The 19435-nt window shown below is 35.9% G+C and overlaps 1 protein-coding gene across 1 annotated transcript; it reads right to left on the reverse strand.

Annotated features, from left to right (window-relative positions):
• Positions 1 to 17002: 17002 nt before the first annotated feature.
• Positions 17003 to 18858, reverse strand: LOC131636740 (GDSL esterase/lipase At1g29670-like). Its single transcript, XM_058907335.1, has 5 exons — positions 18567 to 18858; positions 18367 to 18491; positions 18002 to 18247; positions 17600 to 17843; positions 17003 to 17499 (listed from the first exon to the last, which is right to left on the reverse strand). Exons 1-5 carry the CDS (start codon positions 18814 to 18816, stop codon positions 17237 to 17239), a joined length of 1128 nt encoding a protein of 375 aa, XP_058763318.1. The 5' UTR covers positions 18817 to 18858; the 3' UTR covers positions 17003 to 17236.
• Positions 18859 to 19435: the final 577 nt, after the last annotated feature.

Genomic DNA, 19435 nt, shown 5'->3' on the forward strand with positions numbered 1-19435 from the left:
GAATCTCTGTATGCACGCTGCACACACGCGACAGACGCACATGAATGTACATGCATGCCGGCCGTCCGCCAGAGAGGGCCCCACGCCGTTCGTCCCCCCTTGCCTCCTTCCGTTCGGCGCCCTCCTTAAATGCAGAGAAGTGCATTTGTTTCGTTTCAAGCCCAGAAGCAACCAATTTCTATGCTATTTCAAACTTCTCAGTGCTAAATTAATTTCCATTTTCATCTTCAATCCAAACCTCACCTTAATCTCCATTCAATACTCAATCAATCTATTTTCAACCTTCACTCTGCTATATATTATACCACTGCCACAAACAGAACCATAAACCACAAGTATTTTTCTGCTATTTCTTCTACAATTTCTTTCACACTTCCAGCAGAAAATTTACTATGGCTAACCTCAACAACCAAAACGAAGAAGAGTTTCCTGGCGTTATTTTCCGAATTTGAGAAGCGGGAGAAATTCAACGAAACCGATACCGAAGTTTCGCTCAGAGAGGGTTGGTAGCATCAAGGTTCGCCCATATCGATAGCTTGCGAAGTTTGGGGTTGTTCAAAACCGGTGTGCAAATATTACTCCAGCAAACGGGTTTAACATTCGTGAGCACACTAGACTTCCCCACATACGAGGCGTTAACCTTGGAGTTCCTTTGCTCTTACATTTACAAAACACCCACCAACGCTTCTCACAACCTTATCAGAACCGCTACCTTCCGACTATTCAACCGAGAATACACCATGAATCAAGGAAGCATTAGTGCTCTTTTTCGGTTCACACGTGTTGAAGGAGCCAACTATAGAATTCCGCCCAAGCTTGACTTGCAAGGAGCCTCAAATGATACTTGGCGTCGAATATCCGGTAATGAAAATGTTTCTCCCGACATGCGCTTCTCTTCACAAATTCATAACCCGACTATGCATTACTTCCACCGCATTTTAGCAAATACTATTTTTGGAAGAACCAACAGCAACAAAGTTAATGGTAAGGAGTTATACTTCTTTTATTGTGCCTTCGCCAATCGTAGGATCAAGGAGAGCCCCAGCCTGATGAAAACCCCCAACCCAATCCTGAAAATGTTGTAGGACCATCTGTACCTCCACCCCGGAGAAGGAATCAACCAGTCACACTGGATGATGTGTATAGAGAGATGATACACAACCACGAGGAAGAAACTCAGTGTCATCAAAGGATTGAGGCGGTTCAGAATGAAATGATGACGCTGATGCGTGAAATGCAAAGAGATCAACACGACTATGCGTACTGGAATAATCGTAGCATTGCAGACCTCACGGAAGAAATGCATGCTTAACATATCGCGTTGAAGGCTTACATGAGTATGTGTACCATGCTGGGATAGTTTCGCCTAGAGATTGCGATGAAGGTCGAAGAGGAGTAAAAGCATGAACCCGAGGAAGAGCACGAGGAAGAGGAAACGAGTAGTGAGTTTTCACCGTTTCTACCACACAAGGTCGCATTGAGGACAAAGCAACCTTTAAGTGTGGGGGAGGAAGCTTCCTGCTTTTCATTTTATTTTTGGTAGATTTTAAATTTTTAGTATTTAATTTCCAGTATTTCCCTTAAAAAAAATTATTTTCTTGTCATTCCAACCCATGTACTCTAAGTTTAATATATGCGAGTATTTTTCCGTCTGTTGAAGTCTCCGCCTACTTAAACCATAAACGTTTTTAATTTATACGCATAGCTTGACACGCTCGAAGAGTCCAAGAATACAACAATTTAAGATATGATAGAACCGAAGCACTAGCAAACAAAATCGCTACAGTCTTGACACTCTAGAACTCCGATTTACGAGTACGAATCGAGATGATTGTCATGCATGTGTAAAATCATTTTCATGATTGTTTGCTTGAGGGCAAGCAAAGTTCAAGTGTGGGGGAGTTTGATAACACGAAAATGTATCGTATATTTAGCTTAATTTACATGCATTATTATTCTATTTTATTTCGATTTTATTATTTTATTTTGTATTATGCTGGTATTTCTATTTGTTTTCAGGAATTTATTTAATCGAAGCTCGCAAAAGAAATGGTCGGAAATTAAAAGGACTTAAAATGGAGAAGAATTGCTTAAAATGCCAATTGCAAGAGGAGGTGCAAATAGGAGAAGAAGCAGGCCCAGAAGAAAGAGGCCCAACGTGCAAGACTGAGTCCAGCACGTGACGGATGGCATGCTGAGGTACCTGCCGGTCGGCGTACCCCCCTCCCTGCCGTACGACACCCCCTTAATAATAGTGTGTGACATAAGTCACACACTCGAGCTCAGAAGACGTTCGTCAAGATTTTTCTCTGCCATTTTCTCCTTCGTGAAGCAGCACTGAAACAGATTAAAGAGCCAAATCAAATCTAATGCAACTATATAAATACCCTTCAAGAATTATTGAGAGGGTTACAAAGTTTTGCCCTACTGCCGTCATTTACATTTTCTCTGCAATTTCCAGCTCAAGTCTACTTCTTCCAAACCATTTTCTGCAATAGATTTCCACACCGGAAATACTATTGCAATTCAGTTTCTTTTCCAAGCTTCAGAATTCGTATTAGTTTTAGGAGTAGATTTTGTTTTCAGCATTTATTTTCGTCCCGGATTCAAGATTTGGTACAGCAAGATTACACTTTCAGTCTGCAATTTAATTCAGGTTTCTTTATTAGCATTTAATTATTATTATCAGTTTATGTTAGTTTCTAGAATTATGCCCGGAATATATTTTACCTGCTATATCTGTTCTGTTCTGTCTATTAAATTAATGTCCGGCTAAATTATTTTTATCGGTATGTAAGGTCACATAACCGAGGGAATCGAGTAACACTGTCGACGTATTTTATTAATTAAAGTTATTTATCTGGTATTAATTTCTAATGCTTAATTTAACTGTTTTGTAACGAAAGTTAAAAACAATAGAAGTTAGGGTCAATAAAAACGAGAGTTTGAAATTTTAACTGGACAGTAGAAATTAAACATTAACTTTAAATACAGCGAGAGCGCTTTAAGGTTAATTAGACTTCATCGGTTTTCAAAAATCATCTTTAAACTTTATTTGATACAGCGAGAGCGCTCACTTAGGTTTAATAATGAGATCGAAATCAATAAACACAAGAGTGTGAGAGGAAGGTTTTTAAACAAGTGATTTCTACAGAAAGAATATTTTAAATTACGATTCGCGTCGATAGTTTACTAGATCACCGACGTCCGACCGTTACATACCGATTATATTCTCGCTTATTTAATTAAAACTATATCCCTTTTATTTTCCCGTATGATCAATAATCAAATCAGATATTAGCCTTAGATTTACGTAGTAACGATTAACTACACTAGGTCGATTCTTAGTCCAAGCGGGTTCAATATCTTTTAAAACTACGCGATAGACTGTGCAGTTGCAGTCATAATCACAAACATACCCCATTGTCGCGATCAGTTAATTGTGATGAGACTCACCCTTACATGTTGTCATTTTCAGATTGAGGATAGCGACTTTCGACTTGGTGAGGATTAGCTCATAAGTCAGTATGTTTAGTTTAGCGTCAGGTGTCATGCTATGATATTATAACACTAGGGAACTCGAGTTTTGAGTTTAAATTTTATGACTCTAGTTGTTTTAATTTGAGTTTTAAGGGATATAGTTTTCAAAGATGTTGAAATTATCCGTATGACTGATTTTCTGCTGTGTTAACATGAGTTATCATGTATTATGATGAATTCCCTCAGTGAATGCATGATAATGACATATGCTGTTTGTTTCTAAAATTGAATTGTGGCACCCTTATTTCATGTTACTCTGAATTATTTATTTAATTGCCGCGGGCATTAGAAGGATGTTACAATAGTGGTATCAGAGCAGGTCGGCCCGTCCGGCCAAGTTGTCGAGTCAGTTGAGTTGTGCGACTGTTGAATACTGTCGGTGTATTATCCCTTGGTACGCGACATGTGTGGGAAAACACTATTGGTACTTGGTTGTTTTGTTGCAGCAGTTGGTTTGAGCGAAGTGGGGGAGAAGCTTTACTTCTTGGATGTGGTTCAATTACGAGTTAGCAAAGAGGATTGCTGTCGTGAAGTATCGGAAATTGAACTTCGGCGAAGGAATGTGTCGCTCAAGTTATAAGAAGTTTTTGAGAGAAGAAACATGATAAGGGGCTGTTTGGAATATGATTTAATCGAAGAGAATAAGTTTCGGAGTGGAATTTTTGTAAGCAAAACGCAGGAAATTTGCTGAACCGTTGCGAAACTTCGAAATTTCATAACTATAGTTCTATACATCCGATTTGAGTTCTGTTTGAAGCGTCGGAAAGCTAACAAGATGAACTATATTATGAAAATGGTTGCAGCAGCTGTAACGTAATTAATTGTGTCAGGATGATATTGGAAAGAACTGAAGTTGCGGTTACGCTTGTTCTTAGAACTAGACTTGTTTGTTGGTACTGCACAGGATGTCAATGTCAGAGTTGAACGGATTGAAGGAATAATTAAAAGGTTTATTGAGAAGAAATTTTAGGAATTAAATGTACCATTTGAGGAGTTTTGGAGATATCGTATAGAGTGTCGCTGCATGATGTCGATGTGCATTTCGGATGACGTTGGAAAATTCATATATTGAGTTCCGAGTATCAGATTAATGTGCCGTTTGAACCTACGAAGAGGAGAGATTGTGTTCTACCTCATGGGAGTGTTATAAATACAGTACAATGATCCTATGAGGAGATATTGTGAAGTCGATTAAGGAAGCGTGAAACTTGTTGAATAGGAATGCCTACTACCGCGATTGTTTGAAACGAAGTTGAGCAGATCATGTTGTTGATGAATAAGTTGATGAGAGGTTCGGTAATAAAGATTATTTGAGTGCCGATGTATTTTAGTGAGGAGTGAATTAGTAATGATGGTGAAATAAACTTTAGAACGGTTGAAGTCGTATTGTGATGCCAAAGCAACGACGTGTATAAAAGAAGAATTGTAGAGAATTTCTAACACCTATTAATGTGAGGAAGACTTTGTTGATATTCCGAGTGGAATGATATTTGGACGCGAAAGATGTCATGGGATTTAGAGTAAAACCACGAGTTATGAATGTTGTAGCGGTCTTTTGCTAAGATGAGGATTTTGATTTGGAACGAGATGAATAGTAATGTACGAGTATATTAGTGATTATGAAGTTTGGAAGTACGTAAAAAGTGTGTGATGCTAAGTGACTATGAAAAAGATTGTGTAAAATGTTTGGACGTCGGTGTCTCACCGACAAGATCCAATGAGAGGGAAGTGTGCGAGTTGTAAACACTCAAAGTGAACTATTGGGCTATGACGATGTTAATGAGTTTAAGTGCAAACTCGGAAAGGAAACTATTATGTAGTAACGACGATTTATGCTTAAATATGGTTGTCGACTATCTATTGACAAATTTAGGACTTGATCGCCCTAAATCTCTTGTTGGTAGTAGATGAAATCATATAGATGGGATGAGCTTGTTTTGTTACCTTAATGGTATAAGTTGTGATGGATATTAAACCGTGAGAATAATCACTCACCATGTTGTGTGAACTTATGAAGAAGTGAATATGAAAGAGTGCAACGTAATGGACAATGACTTAAGACAGATAATCAGAGTCGCACAATGAAAGTGTGATATAGAGTAGTGTTATGAGTACTACTCGTGGGCAGTGAGGAAATAAATGTCAGGAACATACGTAGAGAATATGTATTGATCTATATGTTGGATTTAGAATCTAGTGGATGTAAGGATGTCGTGCCGAAGAATTAGAATTCTTTGAAATAATTGTTGAGATGATGAGTATGTTATTATGTTTGTACGTAGTTAACGAGTATGTATTTGGCAAAGTTAAGACGATGAGTTGATACGATATGATGCTATAATAATTTTGTGTCGTTGTTAAGGTGTTATTGTAGATTCTAGATATAATGAGGAATTATACTCTATGAAGGACGAAGTTGATTTAATTCTTAGAGAAGAGCGGGACTCAGTTTGAGCTATTTTGTAAGCAATGGTATATTGAGACTAATGAATGTGATTATAACTACTTTTGCGTACTCGTTCTGATGGTTAGAATGTTTGAATAGAGGAAGTAAATCAGGAATTTGTTTTTTAGTGCGAGTAAGTATTGATAAGTTAGATTAGTGCCATGTATGATAAAGAATGATTCTTAAACGAATGAGCAAAGGGAGCCAGAATCGGGTAAAAACTGAGAAATCTAATTGGTAATGATGATTGTAATGAGTAATCAGAGCAGTGCAGCAAAACTGGAATATAACATGTTGGATGATTGCTGGTGTAACTTGAGAGGAGTCAGATAGTTGAAATTCAATGGTATGAGGAATACGATTATTGAGTTTTCTTGGAGGAAACAGTTGGTGAAAAGTGTTAGTATTATCACTCAAATGGAAAAGTATGTTTAAGGTTGGTACATTCGATAGGTGGAATGCATTACTGCGGTGTTGATCAGGTGTGATCATGCTATGGGTAAGGAATTATATTGCACAAACATGTGCAGCGGAAATCTATATTAGTGTTGAGTGACAACCTTGTTGACAGATGCAGATAAGTTAATGTCCTAATGACAGTGCTATTAAGTAGTAGGATATTGAGAAGGGCGGATAGGATTGTGGAAAGATCCTTTCCTAAATGAGGTTGTGATCTCGCTTTCTAGGATGGGATCCTAGTGCGTATGTATAACTTATATGATGGAGAGGTTAAAGAAATGCTACACACCTTGCTGACATGGATGTTGGGTTCTCTTTAATTTTGAAAATGGAATTGATTTTTAGGGGGTAAGATGAAGAATAGAGTACAACTTTGATTATGCGTTTGGTTGACTATTCAGGTCTTATTCATTCATTGGACGCATTGTGTGGGTTGTACTTCAATGTTCCATTGTTGTTAACCTTTCTGGAGGTATAACGAGTGGTACACAATTGGATGGTCAAGTGCGACGTAAGAGTTGAGATTTGAATTCATGAGACATGCTGACAGAAATGTTACCTGGGAACTGGAGAGTCAGATGAATGACTCCTATCCGGAACTTTTCATTCGAGGTATGTTTTCGAGGACGAAAACTCTTTTAGTGGGGGAGAGTTGTAACACCCGTATAATTTAATTTTAATTTAATTGGAAATTAAATTAATAATTAGAATTATTTTGGGTTTTGTGGAAATTAATTGGGAAAGAATGGTTTATAGCATTGGACCATGTGTGATATTGGTAAGGAAGAGGGGGTGTTATATTAGTAAATCCCTTTTACTAATTAAAATGTTATTTTTCTTAAAATAATAAGGAATTAGAGAAGGAGGAATAGAACGTGAAAAGAACTGAGAAGTTGGGAACTCGAGGAACGTGAAAGAGGGACAGAAGAGGAAGAGACCAATCAAGAATCTTTGGCTAAGGTAAGGGGGGACTCTCTGGTTAGCATCTCTTATCGTATTGTAGATGATAATGTTAATTAGGGGTATTGTTAAGGTTAATTTATTATATGATTAGATTGGGGTTTGGGATGATTTTTGAATAGGATCATATAATCTGATGTTACCTATGTAAATTTTGTGCATATTTGTGTATGAATTGATGTTATGGTATGAATATGATATTTGTTTGATGTGTTGTTGTGTTCATCCATGAAACTGAATCTATGAATATGAATCCCTAACTAACTGAGTACAAGTTAGGTTGTAATGTGTAAAATTGATATAGGATGATAGATTATTGAAGTTATATGGATCCTATATGTTAAAGTGTGCAGAAATTTTGTTTTAGATCCAAAATCGCAGACTGTAATGATGGAAAACGAGTAGAAGACGAACTGGTATGATTGCAGGTTTCTGGAAGTCACTGGAAAATGGCGTATGATACGTATATGAGGGATTTCCCAAAGGTCGTACGCGTATGATACGTTGCCTTGTCCCACCCAAAATGCACCCTTCTGCCTATACGCGTATGATACGCGTATGAGAGGGTGGTGATATGCGTATGGTGCTGTGATACGCGTATGGCACGTTATGTGTGGAAATCAGCTTCTGTTGATACGCGTATGGTACGCGTATGACCAACGTGGGTGCAAAATTTTCTGTTTTGTGATTTTTGAAAGTTTGATGATGTGTAACTTTTGAACCGTTGGTCTATTTTAAGTGTCGTTTCGAGTATGAATTATCTTTGTGTTATAATGATGAAATGAGTAGCAGCTCGAATTTTTTTTAAACCGTGATTGCTCGTTTTTATGAATAATGTGTTGTGGACATATATGGTGAATATGTTGTTAGTTTGATGGATGATGTATTATTGACATATATGATGAAATGTGACAATATAAGATGTGTTTGAAAACATGATTATGCGATGATTGTTGAGAATTGTATAATGATGATTGATTTGTTTTAGATGATGTGAATATATGTATGTTCTTTGTGGATGATGATGATGAGGACTGATGCAGATACATGTATGTTCTTAATGATGATGATTGCTTTGTATTGAATGATGCTGATACATATACATGCTTTTTGATGATGATGATGATGATGGTAAGAGTATGAGTCGATGTTGTTCATCGGATCGAAGATGTAATAACTATGTTATATGTGTGCATTCATTCATAAATCATTGACAAGGGCTGTATCCAGATGATGTGTTGGATCAGTGAAGGGCATAATTCCCATTGTGTGGAATTTGTGCTGGCAGGGCCGTATCTTGACGATGTTGGATCGGTCGGTGGGTTATTCCCATTGATGATGATTGGTACCACGTGCATTGTGTCAGTTCATTTCATATGCATGATTTGTTGTGACTTGATTAATGAGTATGACGTGTGTTTAAATGATGTACTTTCAAACTGGGGATAATGGCTTTCGACTTGGTGAGGATTAGCTCATAAGCCAGTGTGTTTAGTTTAGCGCCAAGTGTCATGCTCTGATATTGTAAATGTCATGCCCCAAAATTTGTCCACCATATTTTTATTCAAGATGTCAAAGGCTCAAGACTTGACTGACTGCACATTCTCCTAAACAACAACCCTCCAACTAGGGTTTTCTTTTTCTCAAGGAGAAATCAACTTCTAATGCCTCAAATGGATCCCATGGGTCCTCATGCCAAGTTTAAAGCCTCGATTCATCAAATTGCTTAATCAATGGTTCATATGGCCAATAATTGACTAGTTGACCTAAAAGTTAAACTATGGTCAAAGCACAGTCAAAACTCCTGATTTTTGGTCAACATCAACATTTTGAAGTCACATTCATCTTTTTATCAAGGGTTGATCATGATTCATCAAGAAAAGCTCAAAAATCATCAAAAGGAAAAGATTCAAAATTAGGGTTTAAGAAGAAAAAGTCAACTCAACTTTGACTGGGAATAACTCTCTCATACTTTATCAAAAATGGTCCAACAAAAGCCTATTCTCAAGGAAATTTCATTCTCTACAACTTTGATGTTGGGTCCAAATCCAAGAAATGCACCATATGGGAGAAATGAGCCAAAACATTACAGGTCCTTCTAAAAGTCAACAAAAAGTCATCTTTTTGCAAAGAAGTGTACACGAACATGGAAACATCAATGAAGATGAAACCAAAAGGATCTTTGAGATTTCTAAAAAGTATAATAACACCTTCATATGATTAAAAATGAGGGAGATACGCTTGGTACAAGTTGGTCTATTTTCAAGGAAAGGGCAAAACCCTAATTGGCAAATTTTCAATTTTTGAGTATTGGGCTTTGTCTTTTGGTTTTCTCATGTGATTTTAAGCTCATGAGAGGCCCATAAACCAAATATTATTTATTTCTTGATTTTATTGCATTTTTATTTGAATTTATTCAATTAAACTCAATTTAAAATCAAAGAAATCATAAAATAAATAATAAAGGATTATGTGATCAATATTACAAATCAAAGTCAATCTAAAATCATTCATGAGGGCCATAAAAAACGTGTAAATCAATTTGGAACAAGAATGAGTCAATTTGGAAAGATTATGCGTGATTAAAAACAAATTTTTTTCCAAATCAAATCTCATGATCTCTCTAATATTTGTTGACCTAATACATGCTCCTATATATAGACAACAAAATCACAGCATAAGGGGACGGAAAAAAGGAGCCAAGGAGACTAGGGTTTGCACTCAAAAATTGCATACAAACATGCACTTTCAAATCCTTATTTGTAGCAGCTCTCAAGCAATTCCAAACGTCTATTCTTGTTCATGAGATCTCCAAGGGTAGGTCTAATTCTATAGCCATGGCCAAGCTCGCGAGAATCATGCATGTCGTAAGCCATATTCATAACATATTTGTGATTTTCGTATTTTGATTTTATAACGTTCTCGTTCAAAACTAATACCTCTAACGTGTTCCTGGGATCCCTTAGAACAGATCTAATATATCGTGGTGGAGTTTTCATGGCTGAAACCTAATATGCCATTGTTAGGGCAACTTCACGGCCAAGCTTCGAACCTAATGCTAGAGGACTTTTCAGACTAAACCGAGGCTACCATTGGATTCGCAGCCATGGAATTAGGGGGTAGGGTGGTTTTAACTTATTTATTCTGAGTGTTTTGTAGGTTGTCAAAACCACCCCGTCGGAGAAGGAGGTGGAAACCACCACGGACGGTGGTCTAAAGAAAACATGAGTGAGTCAACGCTTGCGTGGCGCAGTAGGGCTCTCTTATTCGCCAGTCAGAATATCCAAAATATCTCTTTGCACGTGATTGGTCCATCCAAGGATACTGGGCCACGTTTGAATAATTCTGAAATATTCAAACTTGAAGCATTATTATATTTATTTATTGATGATCATATATTTGACAAAAGCGTGATGCAGTGCAGATGGCTAAATGGAGTATGGATTATATGGAAATACCTGGGTTCGAGCCTCCCCGACGACAATGTTATTTTAACATTTGAATGTCATGAAGAGTTTGTGGATCTGGTACGTGCATCCTATGCCTAACCATGGTGCACTAGCGCTCACTCTCCTCAGATATCTCCATCACTCCAGATCCAACGCACACGATCTTGCAGGCTCACCATGTACCTTCAAGGCCTAACAATATTAGATCAGTACTAGGTTCTGTTTTATTTTTCTTTTACATTTTGTTTGTATATAATTTTTTTTTCAAAACTATTTTTTTTTTAGTAAAAGCAATAATTTAGCTTCTTAGGTTTATTTTTAGGAAACTAATAATTAATTTAATTTAGGGTTTTTATAATAATTTTAATTTAATTTTTTTTAATTAATTTAAATCAATTACTTTAGTTTTAGGTTTAACCAATAATTAATTTTTAGACTTAGGCTAATTTAATCGAATTAGGTTTTTCGGCTAACTATTTTAATTTTTTAGGTTTATAATATTTAACCTTGATTTTTATTTTTAGGCTTATTAAAATTAACTATAATCGTAATTTCAGGTTTTCTCTCAACCTGTAAGATTTAATATTTATCACCATGAACACTACAAATTGTTTTTAAACATTGAATTTCTTAATTACCCTGCGCAATTTCTCTTCTCATCCCATATTCTAGTGTATGTCGCATGCCTTTAATTTATTTATTTTAATTTATTTTAATTTCTGCCTTTTATTTTCTGTTACCCTTCAAGGGTTTTATTGTAATAGTAATTAGGTTTATTTTTCTGCCTTTAATTTTCCAGCCCACAGGTGTTTATTGTAATAGCGTAGGACTTTATATTTTTCTGCCTTTAATTTCTGCAATTTTAAACTGCGTGGTTAGTAATCTTAGGGAGTGCAAGCCTTGAACTGAATTAGCATCACTAATTACAAGATAAATAATTGAATTTAATCACGTGATTGTGCCACACACACACCTTTAGGGTAACCTCTCTTGTTGCCTTTATTACTATTGCATGTTGCCTCTAATTATTGTAAAGATAGTCAAGTCCCTCGATTCCAAGGATACCTAAAGCAAAGGTTGCCTAAATCATTTAAATCATCATATGAGATCTAGTCCCTCGATGTTGCCTCGGTAATGATGATTGTCCCAATTGCTAAGGTATCCTCGCCTGTTGCCTAAAAATGACTATTATATCCTTCCCTTAGACTACATTCCCTCTTTATGGCAAGGGACAGTCTTGTGGCGAACGATAACTTCGATGACCCTTAACATCCAATTGAAAGACTTCCTGCCCTCTCATGGTACGGATAGACCCTTTCGCCCGAAAGACTTAAAGAACAAAAAAGACAAACTTAGGGTAGGTAGTTCTCAATTGCTTGCTCACATTCAAAACTTTCAAATTAATTTTCACACCTCTCTTTTCAAATACTTTCAAAACAAGGCTACGCTTATTTACAAGCTAAAGTCCTTAACAAAGTTTTACTATTCACACACTGCTTTTCAAACAAACAATTCAAAAGTGAGCTAAGCAATTAAGAGCCCATGGATAACCATGGATACAAAGGGTGCTTTAAACCTTCCCTTTGTATAATTTACCCCCCGAACTCAATCTCTTTTAAAAGGTCTTTCCTGTTCCTTTTGCCTTTCCAATTGGATAAAATAAAAGTCGGTGGCGACTCTTGCTCACCGCAACATTTATTTGCTTAAATATTTAAAGTCAGTTCACCGTATCACAGTAACATTGGGGGAACACGAGTTTTGAGTTTAAATTTTATGACTCTAGTTGTTTTATTTTGAGTTTTGAGGGATATAGTTTTCAAAGATGTTGAACGTATCCGTATGACTGATTTTCCGCTGTGTTAACATGAGTTATTATGTATTATGATGAATTCCCTCAGTGAATGCATGATAATGACATATGATGTTTGTTTTTAAAATGGAATTGTGGCACCCTTGTTTCATGTTACTCTGAATTATTTATTTAATTGGCGCGGGGTTTAGAAGGGTGATACATGGGCACTCCATATGCTTAAGGTGGGAGCCCCGTATGGCTGGTTAGAGGTGGGGTGGGCGCCCCAGATAGTAAACAGGGGACCACTCAGTTTTGTTTCTTTCTTTAACTATTTAGCCTGGTATGAAAATAGCTAATTTAATTGTTTCAGCCTAATATGTAAGTATAGTAACAGAATTAGTAGATACCTTACCATGGTTTGCAGAATTAATATATTAGTAGCAGGTGATTAAATTGTTATTAGGCTCAATTAAGATAACAGGAAGAAATATGTAATGTAGTTGTAGTATGGTCATCATCATCATCATTATCATCATCATTATTATTTATATTCCATTTACTAACAAAAAAATATACAAAAAGAGATTGTGTTTTGCTTGTTGCTTAAGGCAGGTGATTAATTAGGAAGTTTAGGCAATATTAGGGTTTTGAAACCCACAAAGGAGATCAAGCATTCTCCTATACTCATGTGATTACCCCATCAAAATCAAAGTCTAAGAATGGCTCAAATCAAGTTCAACAATTTTCAAATTCATCTGGTGCACAAATTAGGGTTTTTTTACCTGATTCATCTAGGAAGTTGACTTTTAATCAGGACATGGCTCCATGGCTCAAACTAAGATTCAAGGATCTTAAATTCAATATTATAAGCCACTCACATAATCCATTTGAAGAGAAAGGCTTGATTCAATTGGAATCCACAAGGTTGCAGTTAATCTGGAAAAAGTCAATTGTACAAGTCAACCTTTGACTTTTGAAGAGAAACATATCAACATATGATTATTCAAGTCATTTGATCAAGAAAAATCAAGAAAATCAATCCAAGATCAAAAAGTCAACAAAAAGTTAAAATTGGATTTTAAGTGTATTCGGTACCATTTTGGAAACTTCAAAATTCACTTACAAACTCAAAAATATCCCAACATGAAAGATGTAGATCTTGATCAAACAAACAAATATTCCACTTATAAAGTTTTCCCAAAAAAATATTTATTTGAGAGATATGGAATCAAGAAGTTTTAGGTCAAAATACTAAGTTTTTTAAGTGTTTTAACCTAGTTTTTTCCTAACTTTATGGCCAATTTTCACCAAGATCGCAAATGAGTTTGAGAAAACTTTCAAAAAGTGGATTGAAGTATGTAGCAAGGGCTTTCCAAAGAGACCATTAGCACGGAATTTTAACACTTGAGCTACGAGATATGATTTTGTGAATATGGCACCATAACACTTGAATTCAAGCCATGGAAATGAAGAATAAAGTTTGAATCTTGATTCAAATCTGCAAGATACATGTTTGTAGACCATGTGACTTGTTCTAAACACTAAAATAAGTTGATTTCACTTGCTTTTGATCTATTAACCAAGTGCTTTGATCATTAACCATTGAATCATTCCACTTATGGCATAAAGATCACACTTCCATTTTGAAAAAGAAGCTTTAATCACCAACCACTCTTGCATTGAGCCTCTAACTTGTTTGCTCTGCACCAAAAGCAATACAAACACCACAAGAAAACTCCCAATATGCAGAGAAAGTCATTACAAGCGTGCTTGAACTTTTAGCTTGTTCTTGGAACCATGAACTTCACTTTTCTTCATGAAGAAGCAAGATAGTACAACTCTCAAACCACACAGCCAAATGGTCTGATTCTTTCATCCAAAAACCCTAATTTTGGCCTATAAATAGAAGGCATTGCTCATTTCATCAAACACACCATAATTCTCTAAGTCACTACCCAACTTGTAATTCTCCTTTTTTCTTTGTCATGTTATTTCAGGTAATGGCATTGATGTAGATCCATCTAAAGTAGATGTTATGTTGCAATGGAAAACTCCAAAGTCGGCTATCGAAATTAGAAGCTTCTTGTGATTAGCTGGTTACAATAGAAGGTTTATCGAAGGTTCCTCTAAGTTGGCACTTCTGTTGACTAAGTTAACTTGCAAGGGTAAGGCTTTTGTGTGGGACATCCAATGTGAAGAAAGTTTTACTAAATTGAAGAAAAGGTTGACGTCGGCTTCGATTTTCACATTGCAAAATTCGGAAGAATATTTTGGGGTGTATTGTGATGCTTCTCAGATGGGTTTAGGAGGTGTACTTATGCAGAATGATAATGTAGTGGTGTATGCATCGAGACAGTTGAGGACTCATGAGAAGAATTATCCTACCCATGATTTAGAGCTCGCTGCAGTTGTTTTTGTGCTGAAGATTTGGAGGCATTATCTTTATGGTTCTATATTCGAAGTGTTTAGTGACAATAAGAGTTTAAAATATTTATTTGATAAGAAGGAATTTAATATGAGACAAAGAAGATGGTTAGAGTTGTTAAAAGATTATGATTTCGGTTTGAATTATTATCCAAGAAAGGCTAATGGCCACGTCATGTAGGGTGATCGTCAACTCCCCAACAGAAAGGTGGCAAGATGAAGTCTCTTTGTGCCACCTTTTTGTAAATGCATGTCGTGGCTGATGGTACTATATATGGTCATGCATAACCCGCCTAGCCCGCTCCTAGCTACAATGTCATTAAACCACTGAGCCTGTGGTTTAAACAAATCAAATATTTTTCGCGCATGGTTAACGGATTTTATGATCGACCATTCCTGTCACAACAAAAACAAAAAAATATGTTAGTTTAACTGTTAGAAGACAGAGCAATAAAAACATAAATAAAAAACGGTTAAATTATAAAGTGTAATAAAAAACTATCTTTCCCTTCCAAACACGTCGAGCGATGTGCTCATGGTAGTATATCAACATAGATGTGTCCGAAGGTCCTCCCGGGTAGGCCTCATCCTCATCTTCCTTAGCCTCCACCCCCTCTTGATGTTCCTCCACCACATCCTCCTTAACCTCACGGGAGGAAGACACCCGAGCCAGCCTACTCCTCAATCCAGATAAGGAACCTACAGGCGCCTCATCCATTTGGACGGGTACTCGTACTCGACCCCATCCCCGTGTCGCTGCTAGCTGTGCAGCCTGCTCGCGTCGAGCCGATCTCGTCTGGGTCTCCCTATCCTGTCTAAGTCGTGCCTGATTTCCTGACATTTTCTTGAAAAAATTGAAACCGGTAAGACTTTGAAACAATTTAGAAAATAAAAAAAAAATCATTTCAGACTACATTTCGGAAGTGAATTTCCGAAACTGATCAAATGTGATTTCGGAGAGGTTATTTCGGAAACGCACTTCCAAAAACCCGTGCGATTCTCCATTTTTGCAGTCACCCATTTCTTGCCTTAACCCATTCAAAATCCAATTTTTATCAACTTAACACTACCATTGACCCACAATAAATTCAACCTACTACATTTTACTAATTTCTAACAGCCCTAATAAGATTATCAATGCTAGAGTTCAAAGTTTGGAAACTTACAAATTTTATGAAACTTTCGGTTGCCTTTGATTGAGCCTTTGAATCCTTTAATGTTGTAGAGCAAGTGTAGTTTGTGTAGAAGTTGAAAGAAATGGGTGTGGTGTGGAAAATTTTATGTTTTGGGTAGAATAAAAAGAGGGTTGGCTGTTTTGAGTTAATAGAAAAACGCAGCATATTTCGGAGATGCATCTCCGAAATGGTGATTTCGGATATGCGTCTCCGAAAAGCTTTTATTTTTTTAAAAAAATTGATTTCAGAAATGCATATCCGAAATCATCCTTTTTGATGTCTTCGGAGATGCATCTCCGAATTATAGGATCATTTATAGAATTTTGCCACGAATTAGTAAGAAGCTATAGGGGTCTATAAAGAAATTGTCAATTTGAATCTCTTATGGCCCATTAGGATAGACCAAGACCAAACTAGTTCAAGGACTAGAGAGGATTGTGAATGGAGAGGATTGTACATGAATTATTATTAACACATATATGAGAAATACTTAAAAAATAAGCTCTTAATTAAGTTATTATGAAAAAATTGTCTAATTTGATTATTGACAGAGGAATAGGGATGCAACTCAACTGCTTCCAAATGGAAAATTCATATTTACATGGAGGGCGACCACTTCATACCATTAGAAAGACAGAAATGATAAATCTGAGTCTTTTCCATACTTATATGAACATTTGACAATGACAAGAACAATTTATACTCTTTTGTCAATCGGTTTATATTGGATCATAGGTATCTAGATTATTGGTTTGTTGTTGCTTCTGACACTTCCCAGAACTCCCCACCAGCATTTGCTTGAGGACATAATCATATAAATGCTAAAGTTATCAATAGGTTTATTGAACACACAGCGGAACAAGATTAAGGCGGCAAAGCCAATTACACTTAACTGAATTTAATATAGCTTACAATAATGCTATAATATGAAAAGATTGTTTCAAATGCATGTAGGAAAAATAATGAATGCATACTAATAACTCGATCTTGTTTAACTAGAGGCACTAAGCTTTGATGTGGATTCCACTTCCATCTTAATTTCTTGTTCAACAAGCTGCTTTATATCCATTGGAAAAGTGAAGCCTGAATTAAGTGAATTATAAGACCTTCTTGCAGTGAGTAGGTTCCAAGCCTCAGTGGGATGGAACTCATCCCAAAACACATACTCATTCCTATTATTGCATGGTCTTTCATTCGGAATACACCCTCCAGTCAACCTTAATGGACAACACGGAGCATTTGAAACAACAAAACCTGAAATCCATTGAAAATGCCGCATGGGTATATAAAATCGATCCAGTCATTAAACCAGTACATATATACCAAATTTTTAGAAGTGAATTCAAGATATTACCGCCCAAATTCTGGCCATCTGATTCAAATGTACTGTTTATGAAGATAAATTTTGAGTCAGCAGAGAACTTATTATTGAGATGATCCACTAGAGATTTAAGCTCGCCATTGAAAATGAACGGAGGAGCATTCTCTTCGTCAACACAAGCCCCATCTGTACCACGATTCAAGATGGCATTTGGAGTGCAGCCCAATTGGCCTAACCCAACTAACACATATTTCCTTGCTCCAATGTCATGTAGAGCCTGTTATGGCATTATTATAAACCACCATCATATTATATGTAATGTAACTTCTATTAATAAGATACTAATACTATTATTATTATTATTAATAATAATAATCTTTATCTAAATAATTTTATGAAAAAATTGAAGCAAAGAGATTTTGAAGGGGAATGTACCTGTAAATTCAAAGATAACTCTTGAATTAGAGCTTCTGCATACTGCTGAGGAGTATAAATGTGGCTAGTTAAATAGAGTTGGGGAAGAAAGTAATTGTTTATGTAATCATTACTTCCAATATTCACATAATACAAGCATTTGTCGAGGTGTGGTTGAGCTTTGTCAATACTTCCAAGTCTGCTAGCAATTTGAGAAACTATAGCCCTGTGATTTGTTAACTGTAATCCCAAGCTGATAACAAAACCCTATATACACATGGACATAATGTAATATCACATAAATCATGTGGTCATCTATCAAAAACCAATTGAAGAACAGTTTGAATAATCAAAGAAATTATTAGGCTTTTTGATATATAGCATACCATAGCCATGCTTGTCTCGTTGCGAATTCCAGCCCCGCCAGATGCATAGTTGACACCTTTGAGTATGTCTGAACCACTAGTGTTTGCAAACGATGGAATAAATTTCTCAAATCCCAAAAGTTGAGCTGCAATCATTGAAAAAATTTATTTAGTTTGAGCTGAAAAATATTCATAATATAGTTAAGTTGAAAGAATGTTACTTATTATGTCGATCGTAGTTCGACCGTTGGTAAATCTTCCGGTTGGGCCAGTCGGAAAGTCGATACCATAAGGTTTGTAATTAGATTTTGGAGAAGTAGGAATATTGTTGTTGTTACCACTATCAGATAAAGAGTCTCCAAAGATAAAAACACAAGGAACTTGGGATTTCCCATTTACACAATAATGCAAATAGCTCGCAGACAAGATAAGAATAAACATCACTAACCATGTCTTGAACATAGATTCCATCTCAAAGAAAAAATCTAATGAAGCTACTGAATCTAGGAAATAATAAAATTACATAAATACTTAAACAATATATTGACTTTACACACTATTCATCAATAATTTAAAGATATTTTTTGGTTGCAAAAGTACCTCGTTAAAAACACGTGGATATACTATTTTTGTTCTTATGTGGCGTGTGTGACATGTAATGTCTAACGTCATCATTTTTCTATTATTGTACCGCACCTTTTATAAATTGACCGACCATTATGTCTTTCTCATTCAATGATTATAGTACTTTTCGTATTTTTATTTAGGGTTAATACCTATTTCACTCCTGTCATATGGGGTTTGTTTGAAAAACTCTTGTCATATGGGGTTTGTTTGAAAAACTCTGCTGCCAAAAAAAAGTTGTAAGAATTTTTCTAATATTGGAAGATTCTTTCGTTTTAAACCTTGTAAAATTTTTGTTTTTAAAACCTATTTTGAAGATTAAGTCATTTTAAATCTTATAATCTTGTAGATTATGTCATTTTAAACCCTCTGAAATATGACATGCAAGGTTGATTTTACTATAAAAAAAAAATTTCGGGGTTTAAAATGACTGAATCTTCCATTGGCAAGGTTGGTTTTAAAAATA

The sequence above is a fragment of the Vicia villosa genome, unplaced genomic scaffold (assembly GCF_029867415.1).
Source record: "Vicia villosa cultivar HV-30 ecotype Madison, WI unplaced genomic scaffold, Vvil1.0 ctg.001822F_1_1, whole genome shotgun sequence".
Lineage (NCBI taxonomy): Eukaryota > Viridiplantae > Streptophyta > Magnoliopsida > Fabales > Fabaceae > Vicia > Vicia villosa.

What these genes read in the sequence shown, in the direction of transcription:
- LOC131636740 (XM_058907335.1), bottom strand. Translation starts at nt 18,816, where the DNA reads ATGGAATCTATGTTCAAGACATGGTTAGTGATGTTTATTCTTATCTTG. An exon ending in AACTACGATCGACATAATAA is followed by an intron (nt 18,492 to 18,566) that starts GTAACATTCTTT and finishes CAATGATTGCAG; the next exon opens with CTCAACTTTTGGGATTTGAG. An exon ending in AGTTATCTTTGAATTTACAG is followed by an intron (nt 17,844 to 18,001) that starts GTACATTCCCCT and finishes ATGCCATAACAG; the next exon opens with GCTCTACATGACATTGGAGC.